The sequence below is a fragment of the Chiloscyllium plagiosum genome, chromosome 4, assembly GCF_004010195.1.
Source record: "Chiloscyllium plagiosum isolate BGI_BamShark_2017 chromosome 4, ASM401019v2, whole genome shotgun sequence".
Lineage (NCBI taxonomy): Eukaryota > Metazoa > Chordata > Chondrichthyes > Orectolobiformes > Hemiscylliidae > Chiloscyllium > Chiloscyllium plagiosum.
In genome coordinates this window covers 38,996,105-39,011,854 of record NC_057713.1, presented here as the reverse complement: position 1 = coordinate 39,011,854, position 15,750 = coordinate 38,996,105, and the positions used below count along the sequence as shown (strand labels likewise).

General features: G+C 39.5%; 1 protein-coding gene across 1 annotated transcript in view; it reads left to right on the top strand.

The window, feature by feature from the left end:
* Positions 1-6,229: 6,229 nt before the first annotated feature.
* Positions 6,230-15,750, top strand: part of sdc2 (syndecan 2) — an 89,151-nt gene continuing 79,630 nt past the window's right edge. Inside the window, exons 1-2 of the mRNA XM_043688013.1 lie at positions 6,230-6,391; positions 6,527-6,803. Coding sequence (XP_043543948.1) covers positions 6,261-6,391; positions 6,527-6,803 — 408 coding nt within the window. The 5' untranslated portion in view covers positions 6,230-6,260. The remainder of the gene's footprint in view (positions 6,392-6,526; positions 6,804-15,750) is intronic.

Sequence of the window (15,750 nt, the reverse complement as noted above, 5' to 3'; positions counted from 1 at the left end):
GACAATCTCACATTTCTCCACATTATACCTCATCTGCCATGCATTTTCCCACTCAGCTTGTCTAAATCACACTGAAGCATCTCTGTACCCACCTCGCAGCTCACCCTCCCACCCAACAAGCAACTTTTGAATATATGCACATTCTCCTTAATTACATGGAATGTAATTTTTGTTGTAAGCTCCACGGGACCAGTTGCAAAATTCCATGCGGTATTGTCCCTTTCTTTGTTCAGCAGTGTTCTACAGTGACTTCATTGAACATTGTCAATCAGGAAAATCATTCCATGTGTTCACATAATACAAATGAAAGAATATGGTAGCAGAGAATATAAGCAAACCAATGGGAGGTATAACCAAGAAATGGAGATCGTGGATAAGACATAATCAGTGTTTCTCATGATTAGCCATTTTTGACATCATGAGCAAAACGTTCTGCTTGTAGAAGAAATGTGAACACAGCTACTGAGAAGGAGTCAATGGGAAATGATCCAGTTCTACTCAACCAGCACAGATTTATGAGGAGACAGAATTTCCCCTTTTTTGGAGAAAAATTCATGGCATTGAGGACAACAATTAATAATCAACCAATCCCACAAAGAAAATCTGATTATCTGGTAATTTGCACAGCACTATTTGTAGGATTTTATTGTGCATAAATTAGTTATTGTGTTTGGCTTCAGAAATACTTCATGGACTGTGACATTTTCTGGGAAGTCCTGGATTAATATTGGGGAGTCCTGAAATATTAGTGCAAATTCTTACTTTCTTCTTGTGTGCTGACCCTCAGGTCAAACTCACCAACAGTCATCTCTCTCTCTCTAAGGAGAGTGTAGTCCTAAGATCCTCTCTGACTCTGGTGACCACAATGACTAGGTCCTTGATTCTCGAACTTGCTGCACACTCAATCCCACATATGATGACAATGTTGTTCAGCTTTGCTAGACTGCACCATCCTTAATCGTGGTCCTAACACTAAGAACACTATTTGAATATATGTAAGGCATAAGATACAACCATTCTGCTGGTAGCAAAGACTTCTTTGCATCTCATCTTACTGTGTCTGTATGGGGGCTCCAGTTGGCAGTCATAAACAGGACAGAAAAGGAAAACATTCATTCATCAAAAGCCAACCATTCATTCTATGGAATGCCTTATATGTTGTTCCAGAATATAAGAGGCACCAATAGTTCTCCTGAAGTGGGCTATCATATACAGTAATCAATACTAATCATCTTGCTCAGGTAAATTTCAAGATTCCAGCATTCAGCTCTTTGGCCAGGTGGACATCTTCCCCTCACCCTCGAGATACGGACTCCAATTGTAACAGCTCTTGCCTGGTAGAAACCAGACCATGTTGTGGAGATGGGAATGCGAAGAATTGGGAAGGAATGCTACTCAATAAAGTGAAATCACCCACTCTGCCTTGCTTCCTTGCTCTAACAGTAACTTGCTGTTTTGAGGAAGACACTCACAGGAAGGAAGCTAGGTCCTACTTTAAGAAGCAGATCAGGACTAATGGTGCCATTTGGACTCAACTTGCGATGTCAGTTGAAGGCCTGAGCAATGCATCAATGATGAAAGGTAAATCACTGGTCAGAGGAGGCTCAGAACTAAGTTTAAAAGTCTTATTTTGGAATCCCTTGTGGGTCAGGAAGTTGAGACTGCTCCTTTGGGTTTCACAAGGAAGTCCCATGCCTCTGCTTACAATGCATCAACTCCCAATTTAAACAGATCATCAAAAGCCAACCATTCATTCTATGGAATGCCTTATATGTTGTTCCAGAATATAAGAGGCACTGATAGTTCTCCTGAAGTGGGCTATCATATACAGTAATCAATACTAATTATCTTGCCCATGTCATCAAAATTAGTAAGGTCTTCTAGTTTCCAGAGTCAGAGAGGATCTTAGGACTACAGTCTCCTTTAAGAGAGAGATGACTGTTGGTGAGTTTGACCTGAGGGTCAGCACACAAGAAGAAAGTAAGAATTTGCACTAATATTTCAGGACTCCCCAATATTCTTCAACGTGTATAGGACACCACAGTTCACCCTCTTTAGTGAAAATTTGGACAGAGGTTGGATTCTTTCCAACTGGCAAGTCATGAAGATGTTGCTCCTCCTAAGTTGGTACCTGTTTTATGAATCTCTGTGTAGTCAATTAGTTTATTCCCTCTGCTGACAGTATTCATTATACAGCTATCAGATGTAAATAGTCATGGTAATGTTCAAGGTCGATTGAAGATTACTTGCCAACAGTAATCTTGCCAACAGTATTGTTACTGCTTCTCTGGTGAAGTAGAAGCCAAAGACATGTTTCCTCAGAAATCATGGTGAGTGATTCAAATTGGTTCTCATAATTACCAGCTAAATCTTGTGTTTCTCTCAATGGAATTATTATCTTGTATCTCCTGCCATAGAATCCAGAATGGTCAAAATTTTTGCCATAACAGAGGACCTCTCGAAAATTCTAAGTCCCACCGTGATCCTGGCATTGGCTTTTCTCATTTTCATGAGGTGGCCTGAGATTTACACATGTGCAATTCACCGTGGCAGCTAGCCACCTACCTGACTGGCTTGCCTTCACTGAAAATGAAGTTTGGAGTCCCTAGTGTCTGAAATCCAGAATTGAGAAATTTTTCTGGGTATGTGCTTCCGAACAAAGTCAATTAATCTACATCATTTCTGAGCATTAACTGCTATTTTGAAAAATGTTTGACAATTATTAAGAAAATTGAAAATGATGTAGTTAACTAGTTTAATAACTTTCTTGTTTAGGATAATTTTGTAATTGACAGTTTTGGTAATGTTCGCATTTATAAAGGCAATGTTGGAGAATGTACTATGTTCCAACAGTTTTCTTGTCCACTGTCATGATTAGCAAAATTCCAAAGTAAGTCATTTGGCTATACCTGATGCCAAATTTTTCCTTGTTTTATTGTTATATAGATCAAGTGCTCTGGGCTAGTGTTGCATATTACCTTGTTGTCTAGAGTAGTAAAAAGCAGTGCTACTTGCAATTAGAGATGCATATTCGAATTACACAACATGTCCAAACTGTAGACATCTGTGTGTTTGATATGAAAACAGCAATGTAAACTGCTTTACATTATATCATGCACTGAAGCACATATCTAGGAGTATAAAGTGGTTTCAGGTAGATATTGCCATAACTAATAAAAAGCCCATCTTCACTACTAGAACAATATGTTGCCGATGTCGGAAAACTGAAATAAAAGCAGAAAGTGCTGGAAAGACTCAGCACCATGATGGCATCTGTGCAGAGGGAAACAGGGTGAATGTTTCAGAACTTTCATCAGAACCAATCACGAAAATACAAAATCTATTGTTGTAGTCTCAGTTCATAAATATAACGATCAGTGCATTCTCACTATTAGCTGCTGAAGCTCTAATCTCTCGGATTCCTTTTCTAAAACTCTCCCTTCCTCACTAAAAATGCTCCTTAAAATTTTTAGGATTTTGACCCAGCAACACTGAAGGAACAGTAAATCAGACTGGGAATGACTTAGTAAGAAACCAGCAGTTGGTGTTTCTATGTATTTGCTGTCCTTATCCTTTAGATGATAGTGATCATAGGTTTGAAAGGTGCTGTCTCTGGAGCCTTGGTGAGTTTCTGCAGTGCACCTTGTGGATGGTACATACTGCTGCCACTAGCAGCAGTAATGGAGGTAGCGATTGTTCATGGTTGTGGTATCAGTCAAGGAAGCTGCTTCGTCCTGGATAGTGATAAGGTTCTTGAATGTTTTTGGAGCTGCATTCAACAAAGCACCTAGGGAGGAGTCCATAACTTTCTTGACTTGTGCCTTGTAGATTGTGCCAAGTTCTGGGGAGTCAGGAGGTAAATTACGCAAAGGACTCATAGTTTCTGACTTACACTTGGAGTCACAGCATTTGTATGGCTTGTCTAATTTAGTTTTTTGTCATTAGTAACCCTCAAAACTTTGAAAGTAGGGATTCAGTAATGGAAGTGCCATTGAATATCAATGGGTGATGGTTGGATTTTCTGTTGCTGTAGATGGTCATTGCCTGGCCCTGTGTCATGCAAATAAATTTTCCACTCATCAGCTCAAACCTGCATATGGTTCAGGTCTTGCCTCATTTGGATGTGGATTGCTTTGGTATGTGAGGAGTTATGAATGGTGCTGAAAATTGTTCAATCATCAGTCACCATCCCCAATGTGACCCTATGATAGAGGGGAAGTTGTTGATGATGCATCATAAGGTGATTGTGTCCAGGACAGCCCGCTGAGGAATCACTACAGAAATGTTCTGGAGTTGAGATGACCAACCTCCAATAATCACAACCAACCTCCTATGTGCCAGGTATGATTCTGACCAGCTGAGAGTTTTCCTGATTCCCATTGACTCCAGTTTTGCCAGAGCTCCTTAATGTCACACTTAGTCAAATGTGGCTTTGTTGCCATTCTCATTTCATCTCTGAAATTCAACTCTTTTGTCCATGTTTGAACTTAATCTGTAATGAGTTCAGGGAGCTGAGTGGTCCATATGGAACCCAAACTATGTATCATGGAGTCATTGAGGTGAGCAAGATATTATTAAGCAAGTGTTGACTGATAACACTGTTGATGACACTTTTCATCACTTTTATAGATGACAAAGGTAGACTAATCGGTCATAATTGAATTGAATTTGGCCTGCTTTTCATGCAAATGACATACTGGAGCAATTTTCTGCATTGATGGTTAGATGCCAGTAATGTAGCTGCATTGGAACTGTTCAGCTGCAGACATGGCAGGTTCTGGAGCACAAGTCTTCAATATTATTGCCATAGTGTTGTCAGGGCCAATAGCCTTTGCAGTATCTAGTGCCTCCAGACTTTTCCTGTCATGGGGTGGAGTAAATCAAACCAGCTGAAAACTGGAAACAAATCAAACCACCAGAGGAGGTTGAGATGGATCATCTACTGGACTGAACATAGTTGTGAATGCTTTAACTTTACCTTTTGCACTGCTATACTGGGCTCCCCCAATGTCGAGGATGGGGATACTTGAGGAATTATTAACAATAAAGTTATGGTGAATTTAAATTCAATTCTGGGCGACAGAAAAATAATGATATTTGTCGTAGAGAAGCAACTTCACCCAAAGTGAAATTCTAAAAATAAACATTTACGCAGCCCATGCCATTTGTTGCAAACATCGGGCCATGCGTAGCGATATTTTGCGACATTAAGTTTATTTTTTGACGCACGTCCTTTGAAAATATTTCAAAATATGTACGAACATGAAGTACAGTCTTTCAAGAAATCTGAATATCGGTCTGTGCCTGATCTGTTTAAAAGATAAGCAAAATGTAAATTGTTTCCACTTTTCTACTCGGAGCAGTTGTTTGTTCATATTTGTTCATTCATGTGTCTGCGTGGGTTTCCTCCGGGTGCTCCGGTTTCCTCCCACAGTCCAAAGATGTGCAGGTCAGGTGAATTGGCCATACTAAATTGCCCATAGTGTTAGGTAAGGGGTAAATGTAGGGTATGGGTGGGTTACGCTTCGGCGGGTCGGTGTGGACTTGTTGGGCCGAAGGGCCTGTTTCCACACTGTAATGTAATGTAATAATGTAATGTAATTTGTAGGAAGAAGTACCCAATCAGTCTTAGTGCAGTTATATTGTCAGATTCACAAAACTTTTTCTTTTTTTAAAAAAAAATCCATTGGTTTCTGTAGGCAATGAATCTTCACTTGAACAAGAGGGTCCCCTGAAAAAAGAAAACACAACGCGCACGAGGCTGTTTAATGAACCAAAAATGTTTGACCAACATTTTAGTTTTATTGAGAGAAAGGTGGGAAACTTCAGTGAACAACCTTTCGTCGGTCACTCCTCCTGAAGAAACACCAGCCTCTTCCCCCTGAAGTGCGCAACTCCATTTTGAACTAAAACACAAAAAGAAAATGCTGGAGATCTGAAACACCAGCAGAAAATGCTGGAGAAACTCCGCAGGTCTGGCAGTATCTGTGGGGCAGAAAGCAGAGTCAAATGAGTTCACACTGAAGAGTTCTGGGGAAGAGTCACCCGAGCCGAGATGTTTAACTCTGCTTTCTGCCCACAGATACCCGCTGAGTTTCTCCAGCAATTTCTATTTTTAAGCAGCTAGTTTAGGTGCCCCCTGTATCTATTCAGCACCCATCTTGTGCAACGGACTGGACAAAAAAATACTCTGCAAGGCTGCGATTCACCTCCCAGATCCGCTATCTGGGCGGCGCTGCAATGCTTTATCGCCATTGGCCATGTCAAGCAAAATCAAGCTGCCCCCGTTCAGACGAGCTGCGCACGCGTCTGCTCCACTCAATGAGCGTTTTCTCTCCCCCACTTCAATCGAGCTGCCGAGGCTCAGAGGAGGTTGCTCCGGGAGCTTTAGGTAAGACGCGCCACAGTCTCTGGAGAAGAAAGCGTCGCCTTAGTGGGTTTCTTCGGTCTGCGTGCAGTTGTACCGATCGAAGCGCTGTTACTTGAGATACATGCTCACGATTTGCATTGCATTGCATTGAATTAGGGCGGGAGAATTTGAGGTGGACTGCGCGAGGATAAAGTCCGCGGAAGAATATTTCTGTCCAGGAGGAGGAGGTTTCTTTGCGGGAGAGTTTGTGGACTCGCGAGGCTGCAGGCTCGGCCGGGAGAAGCCGGGCTTCGCCCATAGAACGCGGCGTGATCCCCGGGACATTCGAGACGCGCGAGCGCCCCGTGCCGCGAGCCCAACGGTCAGCGGCTGCAGGATGGAGATCACCTGGCTCCTGACCCTCACACTCTGTACTCTGGCACACGGAGAGCTGGTAAGTGCTTTTAAAAACACACACAGACACAGAGTCTTCAGACCCCCCCTCGCCCGTTCTGCTCCGCGCTGCTGATGGGGGGGGGGGAGGAACTTCCCCCTGATGTGCAGGAGTCAGAGGGAGATGTGCAGGATCGCCGAGGGATAACTCTGTGTGTGAGTGAGTGAGAGAGAGAAGACACTCGTCACCGCACATTTTTGTAACTTTCTCTGAAGGGTACGGTTCATCTCTCTCCTCATACATGTTTCCGATCTTTACTGAAAGAAACGGGCTTCAAACTTCTGAGCGGTCGTGATAGACAACAGACTTTACAAGTCCAGTGTGAAAATAAATCACATTTTGGATTGAATATGAACTAACTTTCTGTGTCTGGGTTGCCCTCCTGTTTAGACTTTATCCTCGTATTCGGAATTTTCGACCCTTATTCTCTCCCCGACCCCGTAGATTGTTTTTGGTTATGGCCCGATTGGGTGAATTGGAACCAAATAAAGGGATCGATATAGGAAAGTATGGCGAGTCTTTTAGAGAGCGCTGTATATAGTACATGAGGGAATGTTACATCCTGTAATCCCCCTGTACAACGGGAGGACAGAAGTAGTTTCGCCTGAGGCTGTGGAAAGCAGATTGCATCAAATTAATTCCCCTGGTCGCCGACTGAAAGGATCAAGGCACAGGCTAACCTGTTAAGAGGAGCGAAGCGTGTAATGAGCTCCGGAAGTAAGGAGAGCTTGGTGGGGGCTGGAGACAACTTGGGCACAAAGTTGCTGTCTCTGTGTGTGTGTGTGTGTGTGTGGAAGTGCAGGTGGGCTCTGTTTTTGGGACTGCTGTGCAAAGCCTTTAGATGGCGTCTGAGGTTTCTTAGCGCCTAGTTTTATCTAAAATACAGGACTGTCGGAATGTACAACACCACAAATGTTAACTTGCTGCAACCAAGTTGTTGCGTCAGTAATTTTCTGCATTGTGTAGGATATTGTTCAGTTATGCGTTAGGCTCTCTCTGCATGACTTAAAGCTCTTTGAATAGAGGAAAATTCAACGTTGCCGACTAAGAATTACAAAGATCGACTAAACGGAATATGTACAATTACCTGAAGTTCAAATTTAAAATTTAAACACTAAAAACATTTCTATCCTGCATTGAGTATCTTCTGCACAGGAAAATAAAATATTTGACATGGATGTTCTCAGTAACAACTGTTTTTGATCCGTGAATAACAATTTAACTATGCATAGCTCACCGAAGAATAGACCTGCCGCAGTGTGAATATTTGTCAGCCAGTCTGGCGGCTTCTAAATATAATTTGTGCAGCAGGCTATTCCAGTAACTGCATAATTCGAAAGACACTGAAGAACCCGTTACTCCTTTAAATATAAATCATTCCACTAAATGAAATTGATTTCTGTCTTTTATCTCTGAATAAGAACTGTGCTGAACTACTGTAGCGTTATTATCCATTCAGTTTTGTAGTTTACTAGAGATCATATTATATACTACTTTGAAAATATTTCATAAAAACTGAAGGAACTTGAACAAGAAAAGGCCATTTGACTCATTCACCCCTATATCACCTTTACTGTGTTGGGAACATTGCTATGCCCAGTAATTTATTATTTTTGAAAACTGTATGACATTCCTAAAACATGGTTTGTAACAAAATTCCTGTAAAATATATTTGATCTTTCCAGCACATTCTAGAAAGTAGAGGAGTGCAGTTTATCTTTGTAGACTTCCTTTGAATAAGTACTACCACTTAGTAATTTTCACTAAGAAATAGCACAAGAATTTTCAATTATAATTTTTCCACTTGCTTAAAAATTACTACCTCTTCTTGTAAGATAAATATTTTTAAATGTAAAAGTTTAAAAATATCCTAAAACTTTGTTTTGAATGAAGTAAATGTATTTATGTTCTGACTGATAAATGTATTTTCCACGGGAACTCTGCCGTAAATTTAATATAAAGCAGAAAAAAAATCTGAATTAATTTCTAATAAATGTGAATGACCACCAGAAATTGATCAAGTTACAAATCAGACTGAACCTGTCTTGAATACTGCTAGCATTCTGTCTGACACAATTTTAGTACAAAATTGCTGAGGGTTTTTGGCAGAAATGGTAATATACTTGTGTAAAATTTCTTCTTAGACAGATTTTCTGTATCATGTCTTGTGTCTGTCTACTTTGCATTACACGTGTTCTTAGTGCATCCCTGTTTAACTAGTTGGAAGATCTAGAACCAGGGGATAATAGTTTCAGGTCATGAGTAATTAGCTCTGAAATGAGAATTTTTTGGCCGAGAGAGCTGTGGACATTGAATTACCGAATATGGTCAAGACTGAGGGTTTGATAGATTTCTACATATTAAAAACATTAATGGATACAGAGGTAGAGCAGGAAAAGAGTGTTGCAAGTAACAGATCTGCTAGGATCTCACTGAAGGGCTGAATGGTCTACTCCTGTTTCTGATGTTCCATACTTCAGCTGAGTATTTCCAGCTTGTAACTAATAGGGAAGTTGTGACTTGATAATGCTGGAATGCATCACTTGAAGACCAAATACAAAAGTAGTAAATCTGTATCCGGTTTGTGAAGTTTACCAACATTGGAGTGCAAAAAGACAAGCAACTGGTGTTCAACCTCTGCACTTAGAACTGTGGAACTGCCATTGAATGTGCTGTGATTCATGTACAAGTGGGTGAGGAAAGCAATACTAGTTAACATGTGCATCTTGCATTGCTGATGTGCTACTTGGTAGAAGCTCATCATGTTACATATTGAAGTCTCAAATCTACACGTCAGTTTTCTGGCCAATTAATGTCTATTGGTAAGTGAGCATCTTGGGCATATAGGTATCTCAAAATGGCATAATCTGGCAGGGACAGTTGGAATCAAGGCAGTCCTTTGTGTCCAATTTAGTAATCTTGAAACAAGTAGATCCCCTGCAGCCAAAGGAACTGATCAAGCGGTTTGATTCACTGATGGAACTCAGGAGCAGGAGTTTTCCGACTTGGATGTCCCAAGGCTGGCCTCTGAACAAATGGCGCATAAATTGAGCATTTTAACTTATTAATTGAGCAGTAACCAATCCTGAAGTCTCAACTTGTTGATCTGTGTCTTGATTTTCAAGACTGTGTGGGGGAAGTCTCTCTCGGGAGGATCTGTATTAGGCAAGTAAACTTTGAGTATAGATTTCCCAAGGCTTGATTTTTGGAAAGTCTTTCAAACGTGGCTTTGGTTTGTATATCTGTCAAATGCCTACATCAAATTTAGCCTTTTGGGGGAAATCTTGATTTAAGATCTGCATCTTTTGAGATGGTGGTGAAAAGTGAAACTTTCAAGTATGGTTAAGACAGATGTTTGAACTAATAAAGTGAATACTCAAAAGATTCACTGATTTGAATTTACTGAAGGGAAGATACTCAAGTAACTTGCATTTTAAAAAAAAAATTAAATCTCTGAATTCATGCTTGGGAATATTTCTGTTTCAAATGAAGTTTAGAAATACAATATTCTCATTTTTTTTTCTGCTGCTTATTGTTTGTTTTGTCCCCTGCATGAGCCTCTTTTAATTGAGAAAGTAAACTTAAGGGGGTGAAAATCCCTAATGAAATGCGGGGAAAAGACTTACATTAATATAGCTCTTTTTCAAGGCTGCTAGATATTTGAAGCATGTTTCATAAGACTATACATAGTGGACTTCGGTCATTCAGCTCATCAATTCTGCTCTACCATTCACTGAGATTACAGTTGATTTCATAATACTCAACTTCAGTTTCCTGCCTTTCCCCATAACACTTGATTCTCTTATCAAAAGCAGCTATCTCAGCTGTGAATATACCTGATGATCCAGCCTCAGCAGCTTTCAGTGGTGAAGCATTCCACAGATTCACTATCCTCTGAGAGAAAAATTCCTCCTCATCTCTATCATAAAGGTCTGACTGCTTATTCTAAGACTATGCCTTCTGGTCCTAGGGTCACCCTTGAGGAAAAATAACTTTGCCTCCTCTGCCCTATCCAATCCTTTTAAGAATCTTCTATGTTTCAATAAGGTTGTCTTCCATTCTTCTATTTTCCAATGAGTACAAGCCTGAACCACTCAACCTCTCCTCACAAAACAGTCCCTCTACTGACCAGTATCGGCTGAGTAAAACTTCTCTGGACTGTTTCCAATGCTAGTATATCTTTCATTTTTGAAAGGGCCCACAACTGTTTACAGTATGTCAGCTGTGGTCTTGACTGGTGACTTGTATACTTTTAACAACACCACTGTTTTTTTACTGCATTCCCTTTGAAATAAAGGCCAAATTTCCATTTGCCTTACTATGTACCTTTTGAAATGTAATCTCCTGTTGCAATGTAGTACAATTGCAGCAGCCAATATGAGCGCTCAAGTGTCTCTCAAACAACAATGTGATAAAGATCAGAAAAACTGGTGTTTGAGGGTAAATATTGCCCAAAACATCAGGGTTAATTCCCTTGCTCTTCTTCACAATGGTCCTGTCGATTGTTTTACCTGTGGCATCTCTGGCAGTGCAGCACTCCCGATACTGCACTGGAGTAGCAGCTTTGATTTTTGTTTCGTGCTCTGTAAACTTGAAGTTGGAACTTGAGTCAGGCAGGACAACAACAGAGTACATTCTACAACATGACACCCATCCAGGCATCAAGGTAAAAACAATAACTGCAGATGCTGGAAACCAGATTCTGGATCAGTGGTGCTGGAAGAGCACCCATCCAGGCATCAGTCAATACTACTGTCTTTTATTAGATTCATTTCATTCAATATACCACGAGGAAATCATTTTTATGGAGAGCTTATCTATTTAAACCTTTCTATCCTTTTAAAAAACATTTTTGTTTTTGAAAAAATTGAACCATTCACCAAATGTCCACATTTGGTGAAACTAAACCATTTGAGGATGTGGGACAATATGAAAGGAAAGATTTTCTGTAATTCCTTTACAGCTTATATTTTAAAGCAAATAATCCAATGCCTCTGTGATATATGAAATGACAATCACTGAACTTTGTAGATTTAATTTCAGTCAATAAATTTACATGCAATTATGTTAATTTTAAAAATGCAGCACTGGAAAATTAATTTTGATTTTGTGCTTTTTATTTTAGAATTTGATATTTTGTTTTCCTTGCTGTAATATGCAGCATCTTTCAGCAGCATGAAATTTAAAAAATCAGCTGCAATTAACCTTTTTTTTTACAACTGCTGTGTGTTGAAATTAATCTCTGAAGTTCATTGTTGTGGTTCTGTTCGCCGAGCTGGGAATTTGTGTTGCAGACGTTTTGTCCCCTGTCTAGGTGACATCCTCAGTGCTTGGGAGCCTCCTGTGAAGCTCTTCTGTGATGTTTCCTCCAGGTCCAGGTCGATGTGACATCAACCTGGACCTAATATACCGGCCACTGCAACGGACAGCTGAAACTGACAACTGGAAGCGGCAGGGACAAACCACTATAAATGCCGGAGGAAAGATCACAGAAGCGCTTCACAGGAGGCTCCCAAGCACTGAGGATGTCACCTAGACAGGGGACAAAACGTCTGCAACACAAATTCCCAGCTCGGCGAACAGAACCACAACAACGAGCACCCGAGCTACAAATCTTCTCTCAAACTCTGAAGTTCATATTGCCAGCTGAACTGAATTTTTGAATTTAAGAGTTAGTTAGCATAAATGCAAATAAAACAAAGAAAGGGAAAGATTTTTTTTGGGTGTATAGGCAAAGCTACTTTTCTACAGTCATAGATCCCTACAGTATGAAAGCAGGCCATTTGGCCCATTGAGTCCACCCCTCCTATCTGAAGACCATCCCACCCATAACCATCCTGACCTTTATCCCTGTAACCCTGAGTTTACAATAGTCAATCCACCTAACTTGCACATTTTTGATCAGAACATCTGGAGAAAATCCATGTAGATACAGAATATGTAAAGTACATGCAGACAGTTGCCCAAGGGTGGAATTGAACCCAGGTCCCTGGTCTTGTGAAGTAGTAGTACTAACTATTAAGACACCATGTCCATCCAAAGTCATTTGGGGAAAATGCTGTTATTTTTCCTTAAATAATTGCAGTCCTATCCTGAAGGTACTTTCATCAAGATATTAGAACTTCCAGGAAATTTGATCCAGCAACCAATAGAATGCCAATATGTGTCTGAAACGCAGGACATTGAAAGTGATAATGTGCTGTTTGATGTTGATGCACCTGTCCTTGGTGATGCTGGTGGTAGATGAGCAGTGCTGTCAAAATTCTCTTAGTGAGTTGCTGAAATATATGCGTGAGTTCTACACTGCAGCCCTTGTAAATCAGAGGAGGAGTAGATTAAGATTGTTAATTCCATTGATAGAACAATTTTGGATAGAACTGAACACCTGTCATCAGTCCTACCCCCAAAAATGTGATGATGAGGTGATGTTGAGAAGAAAATGCTTGCGAGAACACGTGGTATGTGTACATGGGCTTCAAGGACTGTCTAACCACATTGAGCAAAAACATACTTTTACAACTGGCCCTTCTTGGCCAGCATTTTTCTTAAACTGTTGCTCACTTGAGTGAACAACTAATTTCTGTCGAACATTTATCCATGGATAAATATGTCAATTCACAAGTCAATCTAACTTTTATTTGAAATATTGAATCTTGGAAGTCAGTGCACTCATTTTGATTTCTTTTTTGGTCTGGATACTCCCCAAAAAACAACAAATATTTCCAGAAATAGTCAGGTTTCACAGAACTTCAGTTTAAACGTGGTCATCCTAATTTAATTGAGAAATTCTCTGGGAAGACATCAAAATCAACGAAAGTGCTTACTGTTAGAGGCACGGCCACAAAAGTATTAACTTTGATGTCATTCCTATCATTAACAACTTCAAAGTTGAGGGCTGGGTAGGAAGGTAAGGGATTGTGGTGGGGATCAGTTATTTTCTTCTTTGCTTCTCATTTTTCATCTTGGATTTGCCAGAAAATGAAATGTTAGATGTGCTCTCTAGGACAGTTCAGTACGGGTATCTTTACTATGCTCTTATTATGGACTTTCCAAAGACAAACTTATATAAATTTGACTAATTGAATAGTGATTTTGCAACTCAGAATATTTAGGTCGCATGTCTTCAATTAAATCATGTCTCCATTTAATGTCTAGGGTTGATTTAGATGACAAGTAAGAGTTGAGATAGAAAAAGGTCTGAATCTAATTTAGTTGGTTACAAAATATGGGAGAACCTTATTACTTTCTGTGGAAGATATACTTATGAAGAAAAACTGGAGCTCTTTGATTATCTATTAAGCAGCAAGGTTATGAAGATTCATTTGAATCCTCACATTATGCAATGTTTGAAATAGTAGAATTATAGTGGGATAAATACTATTCCGGGATCTGACCACATAGTTAATTTGGTTACATTGATTATATTTTGTACATTTTCACTTTGGTTTATAAGAGGTTTGTTTCAGTAAGCTATAATTGCAATGTATTGAGCTGGTTTGGATGCCCCACCTTCAATTTAAAAACACTCCAACACTTGAGAATTCAGAAAAATATACATGGATCATTCCAAGGGAGTAAGTGTACCATTTTGGACAATTCTGCTCATCAAGTGGGAGTTATTCCAAAGAGAACTTTTTGAACTTGATGTATGGGTATAATAGTTCAAGCCTTTCAGAGCTGAATTATCTGGAGTCCATTCCTGCCTCTGCTATATTTGGGACTTTGCACTCCACCTATGTCAGAGATGGAATATACATTTCATTATTTCTTTACCTGTTGCTTTCCTATTATGTGCGCACATCCGGTCAATGTCATTTCTTAACTTCTTGATTTTTCCTTGTAATTGTGCTTTTACATGGCAAGTTCTGGTATCTTCAATTTTAGGTTGAATACACTATTACATGTAATTGGTTTTTCTATCAAAATATTTTCAAATCAATCTGTTCAGAAATGTTATTACACACCTGTGACACAGGTAGGACTTGAACCCACACCTCCTGGTTCAGATAGAGACACCACTGCACTACAAGAGCCTCTTTCTTTGTCAAAAGTTAGTAGCTATTAGGTGCTGTCACTAACTGTTTCTTTACTGAATCTAAGGGCCCTTTTTGGTTTGCTTGGGTAGAGCCTGATACATTAGTGGCATTTGTCTTAACAACAAGATGTACTTTATTACATGACAGCAATAGCTACATGTTATATTGTTTAATTTGGCATTATTGTGAAGATGTGTCAGGAGTCAAGCTGACGTGCCTGACCCTAAAAGGAATCTTGAGCTGGACATTCGAATTTTCCAGCAAAGACAGTTTAACATCATCGGATTGGTTGGAGTCTAATGCAATGTCCAGAATTAACCCTTTCAAAACCATACCTTCATACGGTGTAGTCTTTTTATTGAAATTAAAGGATTTGAATGTAACTTTTTTAACTTTGGATAGTTTTGACAGTACCATTTTGATTTGGATGATCCAATAACTAAAGCAGCAAGGTTTTATGTTATAACTGATGCCTTAGTATTAAAAATACTCAGGAGTAATGAACATTTTTAATGAAACAGATCCTCTCGTATTAAATTAATATATATATAGTACAATATTGGATGTGGACAATGATTTACTCTGAAGAATTTCCAATCATTAAAATTTGTTTTTCTTAATCTGCAGTTTCAGTATTAAAACATAAATAGAAAATTGTTTGATTAAATTAGGATTTTATCTCTGAAAAGTAGCTAGGTAAGTTAGACTTTTTTGAGAATTGTCCTGCCTGGAGTTGTTTGCAAGTTGTATGTTGTGCTAAAGAATGGGATTTTAATGGTAAAATGTTAAAGGAATGCCAGATTTGTTTGGGAAGCTGTCAAGTAACTCTGTACCTTCTAGTGTGTTGCCAGTTTACTCAAAAGAAATATTCTCAAGAGAACTGATAATTCAACCTTGACTTGAGATCAAAG